This window comes from Protomyctophum parallelum (genome assembly GCF_964188405.1).
Source record: "Protomyctophum parallelum genome assembly, chromosome: 6".
Lineage (NCBI taxonomy): Eukaryota > Metazoa > Chordata > Actinopteri > Myctophiformes > Myctophidae > Protomyctophum > Protomyctophum parallelum.
This window is the reverse complement of record NC_139701.1, coordinates 29,345,414-29,365,256: the sequence shown is the minus strand read 5'-3', so window position 1 is coordinate 29,365,256 and position 19,843 is coordinate 29,345,414. Positions and strand designations below refer to the sequence as shown.

Below are 19,843 nucleotides of genomic sequence, written 5' to 3'. Positions count from 1 at the left end.
TATTATGTGATGTATGCCATGCTTTTTGTTATTGCTTAACCCATTTTGGGCGGGAACCCCTTTTGGTGTTAAACATTGTTATAATTTAGCTATTGAAAACTAGCAGATCTACAAGCTCATAGGTCTGCTATTTTTTTTTTATCGTGAAAATATTTATTTCAGAAAACGTAGAAGATTTAGAAGATTTTTTTTTTTTTCGAGGTCAGGCCTAAATGGGTTAATGTAAATCGCTCTGGATTAAGAGCGTCTGCTAAATGCCTAAATTGTAAATTGTATGTGTATGTGCATGCATAAGTATAGGTGCGTGCGTTCATTTTAGGTTGCCAGGGTGACGGTAAAGAGCTGCATCAGAATCATTCAGATGCATTTAACACCAATGCTCATTGCTCATTTAATCACAATCATGCTGATTCATCTGGAATCATTGCCTTTAAAGGTCACTGTTTTTATTGCTTTTTTCTGTTTTTTAAGATTATCCTTAAAATAATTATGTTTTACCCAGTCTTTGGGAAACAATGGTCTATGGGACCACAAGACACTAACTTCTGTTTTGCAAGCCATACAATACTGCACTGCATGTATTACACCAACATGGTGACCTACTGATGTGACGGTCGCTGTTTTAATTTGCATGAAGTGCCCATAACATTGAAAACAGCCTGTTCAACAGACAAACCATCTGGATGGGAATTGCCAAAAAGCGAGTCCTGTGGATTCAAATACTTAAAGTAGGTCACTACTTTTGGTGTAATTAGCGACCTAGCCCTGGTCCAGTGCATCAGAATATTAGCAACCACAAATCCTCAGTGATTGCGAGTGTATAGAGCGTCGCAGTCCCGCCCCCTTTCATGACGACGCCAGGCCCAGGAAATAATTCCCAATGCATTTTTCCCATAGACATTTTAAAAAGTATTTATTTAAAGACGTTTTTGTTGTAACAAATCATGACAACAAAAACATATTTTTTCTAATTATTTGTTCGGCCCAAAAATAATTGTTTGTTGTCATGATTTGTCACAACTCGAGTTGGCTTTGTACGAGGCTTAAAAGGTCTTTAAATAAATACTTTTTGAAATGTCTATGAGGAAAATGTAGGCTACGGGGAATTATTTCCTGGGTCCTCGTAGGGGGCGGGACTGCGACGCTCTAGGCTACAGATGTAACCAAATGGACCTGTATTGGGGTAACTTAGATTGCAAAACGCAGACATACTCTAGGCTCACATACGGTAGTTTGCAAACTGAGACAGATGAAATATTATTTCCGGCTACATTTCATTGATATTGTCTTAGACGTTTTTGTACTTGGAGAGCTGGGTATAGAAACTGTCAGTGATGAGCGTGTTCAGTTCTACTCTAATTGGAACATTTCTCAATTCTCCACCACTAGATATAAACGCCAAATGTGCAAGGCTCAGCTCCTTATCACGTTGCTGGAGTTTGTAGCATTCTATAAATATGTGGCACTTGAAAACAATTTAAATCATGAACTCATGGGCTCAGAAAAAGAACAGGATGAGAAACACACTCTCAAGGTACAGTCAAATTTACAATTTAGGCATTTAGCAGACACTTTGCATATTGCATATTTTCTGAAATATCCAACCCACTAAAAATGACTAGGTTATCAAATTCCTGAATTTGAAAGGAGGAAAGAGAGAAAGAGGAAGCAAAATGTGAGATTGAGAGAGCGAGAGAACAAAGAGAGAGATAAGAAAGAAGAAAGAGATTGGGCGAGGAAGGCTACACCTCAGTTTCAAATTATCCATTTGTGGGTCTCTTACTTAGGACATTTTTACACTATCAGAGTTAATCGAACACAGAGGATTTACAGCAGGGGTTTCTCAGTCCTTTCAGCTCAATACTGAGAATTTAAGGCCTATTTAAAAAATAGTGAAAATAGCCGACCTACAACTAAGCTCACAACATGTCGTGATGCATTGCGTTGTGAGCTTATATTGTTATTTATATATTTTTTACAGGTACTTTTTAGTGAGACTTTTTTTTCATAATTATATTCATTTCTGAGATTCTTTTGAAAATTGTTTGACTTTTTGTTTTTGTATGAAACATAAAAAAGGGATAGGCCTATTACTCACGACCCATACAAATGGGTCCCGACGAGTCCCATTGTTTGGGGCACTGTGTTAAGGACACACCGTTCCAGGTCCTGTCACAGGCCTGTGCTTGTTGAACACAGAGGCACACATTGTTGCACACTGTGACCACATTGGCTCAACTGCAACATTCTCTTCAGTCAGGTAAACAAACAGGCACACACTGTTTTAAATCATTCAGTGCCAGTTCTGCCTCCAATACTGACCAAAGCATCAGAGGAAATGAACACGAGTTTGGTTTGAGAGTGAATTACAAATGCACGCGCGCACACACACACACACACACACACACACACACACACACACACACACACACACACACACACACACACACACACACACACACACACACACACACACACACACACACACACACACACACACACACACACACACACACACACACAGACGGTATTCTAGACTGTGCCGTTAGAGGATATCGTCTACATAATGGGGAGGGCTAAAGTACACGGGGTGGTTCTGCAACATGTGAGAACTGTGATTTCATCAATATGAATGGGATGATAATATGATAGGCCTCCACTATGATTAGTATGATAATGGTTACTTGTAACCTGACTCCGCCAGATGGCGGCAGCAGTGAGTTCCTCCTGCTCCCATCTGTGAGTTCCTCCTGCTCCCTCTCGGGCAGAGACGATGTACTCCGATCAAATGCTGATCGGAGCGATATGCGGTCCTATAGAGGCGAGATCAACGCGAGACTGATGACGTATTGAAGCGCTGCCACAGCGCAAATGTACACACAACCTAACAAGACTACTCAACCTAACAAGACAACTCAAAATTATCATGGAGATATCTGATTTTTGTCCCGCTGCTTCCGGTTCATTGTTTCTGCTTGAGCGAGACCTGATGCAGGCAGGAGGAGGAAACTTGTGAACTCAATACTGCCGTATAGTCAGGTTTGGTTACTTGACCATGGGTACAAATTTGGGTACAACAGATATTGCATATCCAGAGGGGAATGTCGGAGCAGCATGCCCTGACGAGCATCATATTGTAACGCTTAGCACCCTAAGCTGGAGTCGAACCCCGATCTCCAACTCAGTAGACAAGGCAAGCAACAAGCCACGCCAAGAGAGCTAGCTCCCTTGGAGGAGCAAGTTACGGCCGGGTCTTTTGCAGGGTCGTTACACTAATTACAATAACAGACATTGTAATATAACAACGGGTCGAGACATGGCTTGCGTGTAGTGTGATTTGCGTGTTGGCAACATGTGTCACACACCGGAAAGAGCTGATCTACAAGTTCACAACATATCGCGCTGTTAGCTTGTATATGAGCATTTTTTTGTGAGCAATAGCAGCATGCAAGTAAATAGGCACCCTGGAAACTCCTAAAAAGCTTTCATTTAGCGGTCCAAATGTCACCAGTTTAGGAAACAGTCCATCTAATGCTTTATTCAGTTCAACCTCAATCAAACATATTCCTTGTCTATTCAGTGGTTCTCAAACTTTTTCATGTCAAGGACCCCCAAGCCCAAATTGATATACTTGGCCACGGACCACCATCTGAAAAGGTTTGTGCCAGGGACCCCCAGAAGAGAAGAAGATTTGTGTCTAAAAAAGGGGGGGAAAAGAAAGTTTCCGAAACGTTTTCTATATTTTTCAAGAATTTTGGAAAATAGCAGATGTTCAAGCTTCCAGCCTGACACTAAATGATGTGCTGTGAGCTTGTAGATCTGCTCTTTTTGAATAGCCAACATAAGGGTGTAACCAGTAGTGGGTAGAGAGGCTGGTTAATAACAGCTGTATACACACACAAGGGCCTTTTATCCTTTTATCCTGTGCACGTGGGAGAACATTTACTGACATTTTCCCACAGCAGCTGCATTCAATAAAAGTTGCAGAATTCACATATTGTTAGTGTCCAGTCGAGTGTTGGGGCAGTTAAGGCAACTCAGGAAGTTACTCACTAGTTACTTACTAGTATAATAACCATGTTACTTTCTCTACCTCCCACCCCTTCCAAAAAGTATGCACATTGCAACATGTTTAGCCAGCTACCTTTAGAACGGAATCTCTGTCTATGATATGCTTATTATCCCACCCTAAATGTCTTCACATATTGTACAGTTAATATAAAACGCATTATTCAGGCACATTTCAGCCACATCTTTTGACCATTAGGCCCACTATATGCAACATCATCAAACAGCGTCATCAAACATCATTCTACAGGCCACAGGTTTCTGCGTTACACCCTTTTAGGTCAGGTGAAACCTGACTAATGATCGCTCATGAAATGTAGACGACATCGTCATCACCTAGTCATACTGATGGCCTATAGCCTGATTGGCTGCCACACACGCTGCCTAAACCAATGGGTGTGTAGTGTGATTGCCTGCCTCCTAAGATATGCCCAGAGTGGAATAGTAAGAGAGTGGCGACACGCTTTGATCTCGCCGCAAAGCGGGTGCCTATGGGCTATAGTTCCAATCATTGTAACTATCCCATTGAGATAGAATGATCACTTCCGCATTCCATGGTTACAATGGGAGTCAACACATCACGTCACTCTCATACTATTCCACTCTGGCTATGCCACATGTACTGCGAAAGGGCTGATTTCCGCACCATAGTGAGCAAGCTTTACCACCGCAGCCTTGAAGCGACGACAGCTGCACAACAAAACACATTGAACCACGCACAAAACGAATGCAAACAACGGCCACGAGGCGCGAGGTTGTGACACACAAACATACACGTTACTAAAATAATAATCATACAAATATGGAGACAACGGAGACAAGAACACAACAGAGACAGAGCTTCTTTCACCTGACAAATATCACTATTATTATTTTTTTAATTGGTTGACCGGCCTTTATTATTAATATACAACTATTGTATAATAATAGTTATAAAATAATACTCCAGATTTTACTGCAAATGTAAGATTTCTTTCTTTGATCGTTCTCAGTGAAAATGAAAATGAAAATGCCACATACCGTCCTGATAGGACTGAGTTCTGCAACACTAAGTGTGTTCCTTGTTACTCTATATGCTATATGCATACAGCGTAACGTGGCACCCTAGTTTGCTGAGCAGCTCAGCTAGCTACAGTATCACTGTAGCTGTAGTGAGATACACTCACAGACATTAACACACACACACACACACACACACACACACACACACACACACACACACACACGCAGACACACACACACACGCACGCTCACACACACACGCACACATGCACAAAATACACATTCATATCACCACATGCATGCACATGCACTTGCATGCACGCACACTCACACACACCCACACATATACACAGGCCCTAGTGAAATTAATCCTTCAGTATCAGCAGTACACTGGTTATTTGGCACAATGGGCTGCCATGAATAATTCAGCCAGGGGAGGAGAGAAGGACAGAAAACAACATGAGGGTGAGAAGGGAGAGGAGAGGAGAGGGAGGAAGAAGAAGAGAGTGAATGAGGAGACTGGAGAGGAGGGTTTTTGACATAGCAGACAAATAGCATGATCAAACATGCTGAGTCAATGTAGCAGCATAGGCATGCATGTGTGTGTTTGTGACTTTGCATTTGTGTGTGTGTGTGTGTGTGTGTGTGTGTGTGTGTGTGTGTGAGAGAGAGAGAGACTTTGCGCGCGCGTGTGTGTGTGTGTGTGTGTGTGTGTCTGAGAATGAGTAAATGCTTCGGTCCATGCCTAATGTATGGCAAGCCGAATGTATACTTTAGTTCATTGTGTACCGGTGTTGTGCATCGAAAACAGACGATCTACAAGCTCAAAACGCACTACAGCGTGACGTGTTGTGAGCTTGCAGATCGACTATCTTCCGTGTGCGACACCGCACACAGCAAAGCATATCAAGTCCTTCAGCGTCTCTCTGACACAGTACAGAAGCCTCTTTGTATTGCCGGTGTTTTGTGTCCAGAAGTCTTGTCAAGAGACCCAGCCGTACCACCCGGGTGGGCGATACTTTCCTTCCTCCCCTTTTTCATCTTCTGGATTATTCTTTTTTTCGGGTTGTCCGTCCATCGATCCGTCCGTGCATGTGTACGACTGTGCATTCATACGTACGTAGGTGTATGTCCAACCCTTGTGAACGTGATATTTCAGGAATGCCTGGTATTTGCCACACTGACTAGAAGTAGGTGGTCAAAGGTCAAAGGTGAAGATCACTGGAACCTCACAAAACACATTAAATTCCTTCCCAGTCTTCATTTACTACATATACTGTGTCTAATGCATGAGTATTTCTATTTTCTTCTAAAACTACTGAGCAAGCACAATGCTGAATGATGTCCTCATTATATTAATCAATGTTAGTGTTTGATCTGAATTCAATGAATATAAAAAAGTGAATAAACTCTAAGGATGATAAATATAGATGATGGAATATCAAACATGGGTATGACGATAGATTATCATACATCACACACCATACTGTACATGTATCACATGACTCATGATCATGTGTAGCGATTTGTTTGAGTTCTGCACGAAACCTGTAGAAGTAGAAAGAAGTCTGTTTTGAAATGTGTGCGTGTGCGTGTGTGTGTGTGTGCGTGTGCGTGCGTGTTTTATTATCTACATTTTCATGATACTAAAGTCTAGATACGACTTTTTAGACAGCCAGTAGAACAAAGAATACACTGAGGCACATTCTAACTGCACGATAAGGTTTATCTTTTCTTGGTGAAAACAGAAAGAGAGTTTTTATTTAGGTGTGGGGTTATTCATTGTCTTTGCCGACTGGCACTGTGTGCTGATCTCAGACACAGTTGGACCGGTGTGAAACTTTACTGTACATGCACACTTCCAGTAGACAAAACACCCTTTTTGCTACTACTCCTACAAAATCTTTTCAATAATTCACACAAAACGGTACACATACTTTCTGGAGTGATGTGATGAACATCACTCCAGATATTTACATTCCATTCCAATTGGCTCTGATTGCCTTCCAAAAATTGCGGAGGGACAAATTCCGTTGACTATTTTCAGGTAGGCTTGCATTCAAGAATGCATTAAAACTTGCCAATCACTAAGGGCTCGATTATGCAAGTCATATAATATTACATATAATATTACAGTTTTATGAGCTGGGGGCGTGTGGAATGTCATATAGCAATTTTGAGGCATGGTATGAAGCGCTTTCGACACCCCGTGGATTGTGCAAAACGGCCTTGAATTAGTCATGGGAGTGTTTAAGGCGTGTTTGAGACGTACCCAATCAACATGTCCGTACTATTCTCTTTACCAGTCAGCTGATGTCACATACGGAATGCGCACTTTGGGGATCGTGGTATTACATTTCTTCAGGCTGGCACCATAGAAGACATGACATGAATTTGTCACATTTGGGTTAATTATTCCTATTGCACTGCATGCTGTCACCTTTATGCCTCAAAATAATTTGTTTCTATTGAAAAACACCAGTAAAATTATATTTAAATTTAAATTATAATTATATTATATTTGAAATGAGTTGAATGCGTGCTGCGTAATGCTGTGGCCCCGTCGCACCGATGGTATATGGTCTTCGCTCGTAGCATTTTATTGAAGAAGACTTGAATCGGGTGTGATACAGCGTATGAAAGCAAACTTCCCAAGGATTATGGAGATGTTTTTATTTTTTTTAAAGGTTGAGAAATGAAAGAATTATTTCTAATCTCAACATCTCAACATTTTACCAAAAAAAGACGCAACAAAGAGCGCTGTTGCCATGTCTCATAGAAACAAGTAAATAGGTCTATCAAAATAATCCCAAAATAAGCGCATATAACAGGGGTCTGTAACCTATTTTAAATTAAGTGCCATGTTTTTATTTTCTAGATAGTGAGTCTGACATATCCAGATTAATTTTAATGACACCACATTAAAATAAAAAAACATATTTTGATTGTCCACAAATATAAAGTTCTTCCTTCTTTTTAAATATGTTCTTGCACATTGTTATAATGATCATTATCCCCCTGCAGTCAGAGTTCATAGTTTTAATGAATGAATGTGTTGCATTGTGAGCTGGTAGATCTGCTTTTTTCAAAAGTAATCTTGGAAAAAAGTGACAATTGTGGAATATTTTTGAAACATTGTAGGCCTATTGAAACATTTCAAAACACAAATCTGTGCAAATGCATTCATCTGGGGGTCCTTGACATGGGAATGTGCTGTGTGATGATCACTGGTTTAAACAACATTAGGAGAAAAGCCCAAATAACCACTTTAGAAACAAGAAAAGCAACCACAACTAGTACAACTACCAATATTTACAAGCAACTTTACAGAAAAAGAAGCCGCTTATAATAAACAGACATGGCAACACTCCAGCAGCCGCTCAAGTGTAAAATCAAACAGTGATTTTTGCATTTAAGAGGTGGTCAGACCCACGTCTTATCGTTATGCGCTGAGTGTTTTTAGGTCAAGGGGCTTAATAGCAAATTGCGCAAAGCAAAAATAATTAACATATGGACACTCCCACAATGCTAAAATATTCAGGAACGTCGTATGCCATATGTGTGTGCGTTCAACACGGGCCGATAGGGCTTCCATAATACGATTGGGCGCAGAGCGAGGCCAATTTATGTATTACCACATGGGTTTTAGCACTTTCAAAATCCAGCCCTAAGTGTTAGAAGTAGAACATAGACATATTGTACCAAAGTACACCAAGAAGTACAGGGAGAAACTTGCAGGCCTCATTAGATTAGATACAGGTATAGGCCCTACCTCTGACGCCCCTGGTTTCTGAGAGAATTCTTTTTTGGAGCACAAACAGTCAACAATATTAGTACCCACTGATTCTATCTAGACTGGATCATACAAACGAAATAACAAGTTGATCCCAGTCAAGTCCTAGCAATGAGAAGAGGTTAGTTAACTTACGTGGAGACCTGATGCATGACCTTGGTGGACGTGTCCTTCAGCGTGTCCTTCAGGTTGTCTTTGAAGTTACTGAAGAACTTCCCTGCTCCTCCCTTCACCATGTCCAACAGCCCTCCACCATAGTTGCCGTCCATATCTGGAGACGGAGGACCTTTAGCCAATCAAGTTTCAGTGGCGGGGAAAAAAACATGCAGAGACACACATTGAGAATGCAGACAGAGACAGATGGCAGCGTGCATATGCACAGACATGATGTTACAGCAGTATATATATATATACTGTATATATACTACTGTATATGTATTGTGTGTGTGTATATATATATATATATAAACCTCGTTATAAACCTCATAAACCTATAACCTTGTTGTTAACCAGTCGATTGTCCCCAAAGAACGATGACTTGTTGTGTATTAGCTTGTCTGACACCTTGATGAGACTGAGAGAGCAACTGCACATAGACTAGACTACAGCCAGAATGGTCATTGCTGCGAGAGGCACGCATGCATGCATCTCCGGTCGGGAAAAATAAATAAATAGACCAGTCATCCCCCAATAGTGCGGAGACATTCAGACCCTTCTGACACCCCCTCCGGCGCCTATGGTGTATTTTTGGATCAGACAGTTACTTTTCAGTGATCCATGTCATCATCATTGGTAAAAAATACTTACATACCGAGGTAACATAGCAGTCGTTGTGATGCACTGATAGACAGGGATACTGAGAAAACATAAGCATGCAATAATAAAGACAATTTGCACTGAGCTGTGGGCCAGTCTGTTTAGGCTAGCTCTCGAGTATTAGAGCATGTCCAAGTGTCATATCTGAGTCAGCAACCTTCTGATGACCTAAGAAATCTCTCTCTCTCTCTCTCTCTCTCTCTCTCTCTCTCTCACTCTCTCACTCTCTGTCCACCCTCCACCAGTCCACCTATATATGTATGTATATACTGCAGCACCTGCTAACTATCCTGCACAAATGACAAACCTAGCATGTTGCAACCACTTTTGGACTATGGTTTTTCGGCAGAGATCTTATATAGGCTCATTAAAACACACTAGTCCTACTGTGAACAGTATGAAGAACAAGAAGGGATTAATCCACCTACCATGCATTTTCAGTCTTCATCCCTATTTTAAGAAACCAACATGCTCTCTAAAGTGCAGACTTTCAGTTTAGGTATTGGGAACCAAGAATACTTGCTAGGTTTTATATTGTAACATGACTAGAATGAAAATATCATGATGTCATGACTCATGGGTGTCTGGGGCCAAACTTACTGTAACCACTTAAATTATACAGTATTTCACTGACCAGAGTCCCCCAGAGGTCTACACTTGGTCCTTTTCCCCTCTACACAAAGTCTCTTTGCTGAAACTAGACAATCTACATGCTCACAATACGTCTGGTTGCAATAGAGCAACGAAGTCCTGACGTCACTGTCAGTAGAGGGTGACAGTCCACAGGTTTGTGCACTTTTTATTTGCATTGTAATCTCCATAGGGGGATTTTAGATCTCTTCATATAAGAACTGTGTTTGAAAAATAAACCGATCATCCCGGCCTTTTCACTCATTTGGATATTAAGCATCGACTGAAGTTGGAAATGTACAAATATACCCAAAATAACAAAATAAGCGTTAGAAACGAGTCAAACAACTCAGAGACTACATTATCGGGTATAGGCGGTGGTTGCAGCTGCCAGTCGCACAACATAAACTCTCTCTCTCTCTGATGGAATCTATGTCAACAAGCAAAAATATGTCAAATAAGCATCTCTTGAAGATTTTTACATGGTGGCTTCTAGCTTCAGAAATCATTGACAGTGTGTCTTTAGCAATCATACAAAGAGAAAACACACCGGGGCTGCTGATATCAGCAAGACTGGCTCACTCTTTCTCCTGCCTTCTCTGCCACACACTCATCCCCCTTCCCCACTTCTGTCTTTCCCACAGAACAGATCATTTAAGACGACCACCGTTTAATGGATTTCCTAGAGTCCTATCTCCTTAGTACGTTCATTTCCAGATTCACAGGTCCAGTATCCGTGGCAGACAGATATCAAAGCTTGCTTTCAGTTATGACCATGTGAAATCGTTCTACAAATGATCTAAAGAAATGTACAAAAATCTAATAAACTTGCCAACTAAACCCAGCTTACAAAGAATGTCTCTAGTTTCCAATTCAAGGTAAAAATGTTAACATGCAGCAGTAGGCCTATCAGTAGATGCTACTATATGCACAAGTGAGTTGATAAAATCAAGGTTTTCATAACATCCATTTATGCTGATGCTTTGTGTTCGTCTGGTCTGTTTGGGGACATTTGTTCATGTGTTTACGGACTTCTGCTACACTTGAAAAGGTATTGCAAATACAGTGTAGCATGTTATATAGGCATTAGGTGGACAGCTTGGACAGTGGTAGATAAGATGACCTTGACTTTGTTGACGACCTGGCCCTTCTTTCCCACACCAATAAGTTAACAACAAATGCAAGAGAAAACCAACCTAGTCTCAGTGAACTCAATACGCCTTGGCCTCACCATCAACAGGGTAAATATACACAGACAGCGTGAATGTTCGGATTGGCAAGGCAAGAGCAGATTTCCATCAGCTGAAAAATGGCTGGGGATCCTCAGATCTGCCTCATAAACACCAAGATCATGATCTTTAATTCCATGGTGAATTCTCTAGTCTATGAAAAAATAGAAAAAGAAGAAAATAATCCAGGCATTCCACAACACCTGCAGATGAAGAAATCCTCCAAAGAGGCCAGGGATTGCATTGGCCACACTCTTCACAAACCTGCATCTAATATCACAAGATATGCCCTGTTCTGGAGTGGCAGACCAAGGAACGCATGCTGTCGTGACCTGGATGCAGATCTGGCCGATGAAGAGGTCTGGCCACACACAGGGACAGCGGAGAAATGGGATGCCTGGAGACCACTTGTTAGTGGCCTATGCCCAAAGTTGGGCTATAGGCATAAGTACTGAAAATAGTCTGTAAAAAAGGGATATGGTCGGCCATTTCTTCTGCCAATTCCTCTGTGCTTGTGCAGGTGTAGAGGAAGTTGAAGAGGTTCAGTCTGATGAAGGAACTCACGGCTTCCCTTCTTCCTACTCCGCCCACCCCTCTATCCGGCTCACATGTCTGCCTCCCACCCTTTTCACCACTCAAGCATTTAGTACCAGAGAGAGAGAGAGAGAGAGAGAGAGAGAGAGAGAGAGAGAGCCCTGGCTTTTGTAGGAGAGATCAATGGTGTGTCTAACTGTGTCACTCTTCTTATGGAGCCCTAATCTTGCACCTTCCATATCCGGATTTGTGTGTGAATGGTACGGAATACGGATGCACACACAGATACAAAATGATGCAGGACATTACACAAAATACTGTAAATAGAAGGCCAGACAGAATTATCGGAAATAGAACAGAGGCACACAAACAAAACTCCTTGACCATCTTCTAAAGCTGTGGTGGGCTTTGTTGTGTCCTGCACAGGAATATTACTGTGCTGCCAATCCAGACTCTAAAATGATCTTTATTACAGATATTGCTTATGGGACAATGGATCTATGATTCATCATCTGCTGTCAGAGGAGCTCCCTTGGTCTAGAGTAGGACGTTTCGGACAGTACAGTTCACAATTCGTGAGACTTGGGAGCAATGAGGTCAGCGTTTCCCAGGTCGATATTGAAACATTGCAGTATAATGATTAGATCGTTTTATTCACTTATATTCAATTCAATTTTGTTTTTGAGGGGTGCTATAGCCCTTCCTATAAACAGCTAGTGTTTAATGTTTGTGTTGTCTGACTCTGAACAAACATAAAAAATGCCTTTGACAATGAATGGAGAATTTACGTCATACAGTATGTGTCTCAGCAAATCGGCTGGGTATGTCGGTGGGAACCCTTGGTCAAAAAGGGCCCACCATTCTTGATGATGATGTACGATGATTAGAGCGTCCCTCACTTCACACAGGTGTGATTTTTTTAACCAAAATGTTATGGAGGGGCCATAGTTGGTAGGAGCTCTCATGTTACAAATACTGAATCATTTCAAATACACCCTGAAATGACAAATACATACTCTGATTCATAATAAGACAACCGTGCTTGCTAATGAAAGTATGTCCAAAAATTCTAAACTTACGTATATTGTCACTGTTGGGCAGTGTCCATATTTAACCTTATTTTATGTCGTATGAGTATCAAACAGTTAAAATCTATACGTTCACATATATTGTGAGCTTGCAGACCTACTATGTTTGTAATTTCTTTCCTATGACATGCCCAAAATAGAGATACCAGGTTGAAAGTGGTAAAGTCTATCTGTGAGTTGTACCAATAATAATCAAAAGAAAAGTATTAACAAGAGCTTGACTAAATAATAACTACATGGGATCCATTGGAACAGAGGTTTTGTATTCAGTTCCCTGAAAAGTAATGGTTTTAATTTGCTGTGGTGAATATTTATTTTATATTAGATTCTATCAGCTCAAAACAATGTTTTTCACCTTTCTCTTTGCAAATATTATTGAGGTTACTAAATAATGTGTTGTGACAAAGATTACAACTCAAGTCAATTGCGTTATCAAAAGTTCCAAAAGCTTGAGGGCGGTGATGTTGTCATAAGCCAGTGTCCATGAGACATCCTGCACAATTTATCTATTTGTCTCTCTGTCTATCTCCCTGCATGGTTTTACTAATCTATTTGCCTTTCTGTTGACTCTCTGCTCATGTCTGCTTGTCAGCCTGTTAGCGATGCCTCTGTGCCTGCCTGGCTGCTGAGTGCATATCTGTGGCTGTGCCCAGATGGATGTGGGAGTAAGCATGCTCGCGTACAAGCCTGTTAACAACAACAGGGTGGGCTCTGACACAGCTTCTGTCACATATAAGTAGCAACATACACCAGGCACCAGGAAAAAACTAAATTTCTAAATGTCTCTCTTTTTGAACTTCAAACACAGAGACACACAGGGACAGAAACTAGATATACATAAGCTACTGCAAAGACTAGCCAGAGGGGTCCACTAACCAGACAGACAATCTGACACTGTGTATATGTCCTCTCTCTCTCTCTCTCTCTCTCTCTCTCTCTCTCTCTCTCTCTCTCTCTCTCCCTCATGACATCCGGAGCTGACATTGCTTCTTGCCTTGTGTCCATCCCCAGAGGCAAGCTGACTTTTCAGATCACTGCAGTGAACAGGGTGAGGATCCATAATCTACAAATAAGTGTGAAAAAACCTGGAGACCAGCCTCCCTGTTTTCTCAGGCTGTACAATAGGCTACAACTGTTCTACTCTCAATACCATGCATTTACATGTCATCATGACCACATAAAAGCACTGCATGGTGTATAATGTAGGCTAATGTAATGTACCGTTATGTCCCGTAATGTACAGCTAACACTGTTAGCCCTAATATTATTTTCTTGATCTATTCTCAATTGAATTTGTTGGAAGAAACTTGTTGTTTCTTATATGCTCAGTAAAGCATCTTGGTGTTTCACTGTTTGCTAGATAGATTTAAATTAAGCAGCTACAACTGTTAATTCATAATTTCGTGTCGTTGAAAGAGAAACATTATTAGGGCAAAGCTTATAGGCTACTAGAAATAGAATTGATGTAAACCTGCCTTGATTGTAAGATAAAGTATGGTTAGGGGTAACCGTATCAAATTACGGCATAGGCCTATACATCGCCTAGCCTATACAGTATCTATTCGCCATATGGTAGGTAGCCTATTCTCCCTAATGATGCTTAAATGTCACGGTTTAACATTATAGGAAGGAGAAGGACGGTATTCACGTTGCACAGCATTGCATGGGCGACAGCAGGCCCCGATGTATGATGAAACACACAAGAAACAAACACCGACAAAGCACAAACAACAAATGATCCTACTTTTTACACATATATTAAGGAATATTATAAATTGGTGCACGCATTTCATAGCCCGTAGCCCACACAGCCTTTATACCAGACCACGCCATGGCATAGCACGGCGCGGCGCGACACGGCACGCTTCTAGTGAGGAGCAGCACATTTACCTGAGCTGTCCATGGTGCTGCAGTGTTCCTCTCGCAGAGGGCTCGCCTTCGGTCCGAGGGTCGCTGCTATAGAGCCTCCGAGAGAACCGCTCCCTCCTCTCCCTCCTCCGCCGATACTGAAGCTGCTGTCTCCACCGCTATCGACCAACTGCAAAGATTCATAGCCATCGTAACTTGTCTTTTTCTTATAGCCTCCCAATAAGCTCATTACCAAAAGGAACAAATTAAAGACAAAGGAATGAATACGGGGGTGCGCAGCAGCTACTGGGTAATAATCCACATGTCCTATTATACGACGTCGAATGGCCCGTTTTCAATGTGGGAAATGTGCCACCGGGTGGCCTAGCGTGGTTGTTCTGCCGTCTCTCTCTCTCTCTCTCTCTCTCTCTCTCTCTCTCTCTCTCGCCTCGTCTGGAGGGACGAGGAGGAGGCGCTATTGTCATCATCTGATCAGCACCGCATTTTACTACGACGCAGCTTGTGCCATGAACCAGTCCCGTTTATCTATATTTTGAAAACATAATTGAAAATAATCACGTCTTTCTCCGACCCGGAAACAACTCCATCTATATGCACGACTGCTGTCATCAGGAGGATGACATTTGTCAGCTTTGTGGGCAGTGGGACAGGGGGGATTTTCCTGAGCCCTCCCAAGCTCTATCTGCTTCATGGTAATCCTATGGTTGGTGGTGTTATTGTAGCCTATAATACACGATAGAATCGCCCTCTTCATTCAGGTCGGTGACATTGAGAAGTGTATTTATTTAAAATGTAAAACACGAACATTTTGGCAAAAGGGTTTATTATAATAACATGTATTAGACCTATTTTATAATAATGTAAGGTGGCTTCCTAACCTTGTAGGCTAACAGACAAAACTCACAAAAGGCTCATCTTGCTTGCTTTATTATAACAAAAAAAGACTCATTGCATAACACCAGACTTTCTAGTCAGAGAAAGCACAGGACATGACCCCTCCTCCCAAAACCTGAAATCACCAACACATCACCATGCATTGTCCTGCCTAATAGGATTTATTCATTCTTGCTGTAAGCTGTATTGACAGCAGACATTGTCCCTCAGACCAAGCCAAACCTTTGATAAAACAATTCAAATTTTCAAGATAGATGAATATGGAGTCTTCTATTAAGTTAGAAGACACACACACACACACACACACACACACACACACACACACACACACACACACACACACACACTCTCTCTCTCTCTCTCTCTCTCTCTCTCTCTCTCTCTCTCTCTCTCTCTCTCTTTCTCTCTCTCTCTCTCTCTCTCATCTCTCTCTCTCTCTCTCTCTCTCTCTTCGTAATGTGTGGCCTCAGTAGAAAAGTGAAGGCGTGCTTCCTTCCTTGGCCTTAGCCCCTGGCAACTGAAACGCTGCATGGTTTGTTAACTGAGGACATGAGTCTGGGAAACCCTTTCAGCAGAGCAGAGTCAAAAGCACAGTGGGACAGGATTCCCAAAAGGGATTTGTGATATCCCTGCAATAACCGGATGCAAAGGGCTGCCATTCCAGGGTTCAGCTTCCTGTGCTGTTAGCCTGTTACTAGATGCAATGGTGCATCCAATATATTTGCCCTTATAGGCCTACTCTTTTTGGGATCTGGATGTAAGGGAATTGGTTAGACTATATTCATTCATGCCCTGATGTCTGATGAGTTCAGTCAAGCCCTTAAAAAAAAGCAAAAGCAAACATTCCAAAACAGAAATGGATGTCTTGCCTGTTGAAAACATATAGTCTGTTTATATATGCCTACATTTTAACTTTGTGTTGCATGCATGGTTTTAGGAATTCATACCAAGCCTTATAAAGCCCTCTTTTGTTAAACTACAGGCTAATTCCCTTTCAAACTGCACACAAAAACCTTTTGACACAAAGAAAACTGTATACCTATAGCCTATAATTACAATGATATTGGCTATTTCTGATGACTTTGACCTATAGGGAAATGTTTCTATAGCAGAGTTGGTTCCCTGCATGGTAAAGAAAACAAATACCGTAATCAAATAAGCTTTTACAGTTTTACTCACAGTCTGAATTCACCATAATCTTCAAGGGTGGTTGGATTAATGATTAGCTATACCTTATAGCTAAAGAGGCTGGAATTTGCTACAAACCAATTGACAACTCAATGCAAAAGCAGCTGTTGATTGCCTGAAAATTGATCATTTTGGTTAATGAATACTGGCTTTTTGGTTTACTGCAGTTCCTTAGTCTGGCATGCTCTATAGTCTAGAACCATTATTATTTCAAAGCAGCATCCTATGGTATTTCGTATAGGCTATACGAGTATACGGTATGCTACAATATCTTAACATTGTCGTATAGGCTACTATATACTATAACGACAATGATGAATGATAACCAACTCTATACGACGTATAGAGTTGGTTATCATCATTAATTTAATTAATTTTACACCCAAAGTGAACCCCACCGTATTGCAAAGAAACGGGCTGAAAATGAAATGAATATATCCAAGTAAGCCAACTGTGCTGCATAACAGGGTGACAATGTTCGCAATATGGAACCAAGTCGGGCAGCAAGCCGCTCATGTGACGTGACGTCGGTGGTGATGCGCCAGTGGCAGTGAGGTATTGGACGGCGGAGAGGACACCGCCGTCAGCTGATGCCACAGAGCCTGCTCTAACGATGATGATAGAAGATTAGAAGGGAGTTCCCATTCCCATCCCGATTAAATAAATAGGCATAGGGCAATATAATTTTTACACCAGCCTACTGCTGCATGTGAGCCATTGAAACGAACAGCACCAAACCGTTTTCAGGACTGTAACATAATGCGAAATGAAATCAACCGTGCTATTGGGTTTATCCTGCCTGCCTTTCGCCGGTGACACGAAAAAGCGCACTCAGCAAATAGAATAATATAGCCATCTGCTACCGCTGTCTTCCTCACGACCTTTAGAGTTTAGAGTAGACTAATCTCGTAGCTGTATAGCTTGCATGGGTATAGAAGCCTAAATAATAACAAGACACACACCAGTCAAAATCCAACAAATCAGAGTGGTTTAGGCGATAGCCTGTATACATTTCTCTCGGCATGTTCCAGCCTTTAGGTTTCAGCTGCCTGTCACCTTAGCATGCTGACTACCGTATAGCCGTGGCCTTCGGTAAGATCATACTGTATATAATCAATCAGACATTACTGACTGACTCGATCGATATAGCCAAATAAACAGAAAGGAGAAAACCTCCGAAATAAGAGGATGTCTGTCATACGATGCATGCGTTTTCCCTCCATCATGCACGCACCTTGCCCTAAATAGCGCCAGAACAGTTGTCAATTCAGTGTGAGGCGGCGGCCTAATAATAGGAATAATTAACGATAAATAACAGTTGCCACCCCAATTAAAATGGGTAATAATAATAGCCTACCTAATCAATATTTCAGTTAATCGTATTTATGACTCAATTACAATTTAACCCATAAGAAGACAGCTGCGGATTCATCATCATGATTCATGAAGACCGTTTCTGAGATGATGAGCGGAATTATGTAACATCCTCCATCTAGACGCACACCACCACGATGCTGAGAAAACCAGTGAGCCAAATGTGTCACATAGAGCCTATACAACAATTCAGCAGATCATACCTTTTAGAACGCTTTCTATCATTCTCCCTGGAGCTGCCGTGCAGAGTAGACCACTGAGAGAGACCAGTGCTCTGGTAGAGATGCGATTTGGATCCCAGTTGCGCTCAAAGCACCGACCTTTGATTTGTCATTCGCCGCCACAACCAGTCAAAGGTCAACGTGATATATATGATTATGTGTCCTGTCATTTATAAACACTGCTGCTTTGGTAATTGTCCACTCATTTTTTTGAAATAAGTGGCAGGACTTGGCTACCACATCATCACATTTTGTCATATGAATGAGTCTAAACAAGGTATAGCCTATAGCCTACCGCTACCGCGCTTGGTAGATCTCTAGATGCCATGTATCAGTGTGACCAGACATGACGCGGTGGAGGCGGATATTGTGGATCTGTCCCGATCTGTAAACAGACCTGAAACAGACGAAACTGCGCCGCTCTGCGCTGGTGAGAGGATCCAACAGATCCCATGGTTTAGCTGCACCTGGTAAAACCTGGGATGGAATTAGCCTAATATAGATTTTCAATAATAAATTGACAGACATTATAATTAAATAGGGTAATTAAAAATAGGCTATAATGGTTCATGAAAATGATTTAGCTAAATGAATTACCTTTTCTTCGGTGACTATTCTTTACAGAACCATATCTCACATGATAGCTATAGTTAGCTGCATGTGTATTACTGTGAAAACTCACTTGATGCTCATCCCTGCAGCTTTATCAGATTATATAAATGTGTGTGTCAGTGTGTGTGTGTGTGTGTGTGTGTGTGTGTGTGTGTGTGTGTGTGTGTGTGTGTGTGTGTGTGTGTGTGTGTGTGTGTGTGTGTGTGCGCGTGCGTGTGTGCGTGTGCGTGTGTGCGTGTGTGTGTCAGTTTTATTAAGATTCTCCAACTTGCAGATAAGGAGTTAGGCTTTGTATCAAACCATTATTTAACTAGAACTGCACTCTGTTGACTTGCTTGTTGCACACAAGGCCATGGGTATAGCCAACTAGTGGTAAGTGTGAACGTACAGGATGATGCTGAATAATTGACAAGGCTGTCTAATTGGAAGGCTGCGATGCAATGCAATATTACTACTACTACTACTACTACTACTACTAATAATAATAATAATAATAATAATAATAATAATAATAATAATAATAAT

At 41.4% G+C, this 19,843-nt stretch overlaps 2 protein-coding genes across 2 annotated transcripts in view; one reads left to right on the top strand and one right to left on the bottom strand.

Moving 5' to 3' along the window:
- dnajc6 (DnaJ (Hsp40) homolog, subfamily C, member 6) overlaps positions 1-15,258 on the bottom strand; it is a gene marked incomplete at its 5' end in the record, with an annotated part of 42,261 nt that extends 27,003 nt beyond the window's left edge. Inside the window, 2 exons of the mRNA XM_083766885.1 lie at positions 8,999-9,134; positions 15,051-15,258. Of these exons, the coding sequence (XP_083623011.1) occupies positions 8,999-9,134; positions 15,051-15,258 (344 nt within the window). The remainder of the gene's footprint in view (positions 1-8,998; positions 9,135-15,050) is intronic.
- Positions 1-19,843, top strand: part of lurap1 (leucine rich adaptor protein 1) — a 435,521-nt gene that overhangs the window by 174,796 nt on the left and 240,882 nt on the right. The window lies entirely within an intron of this gene.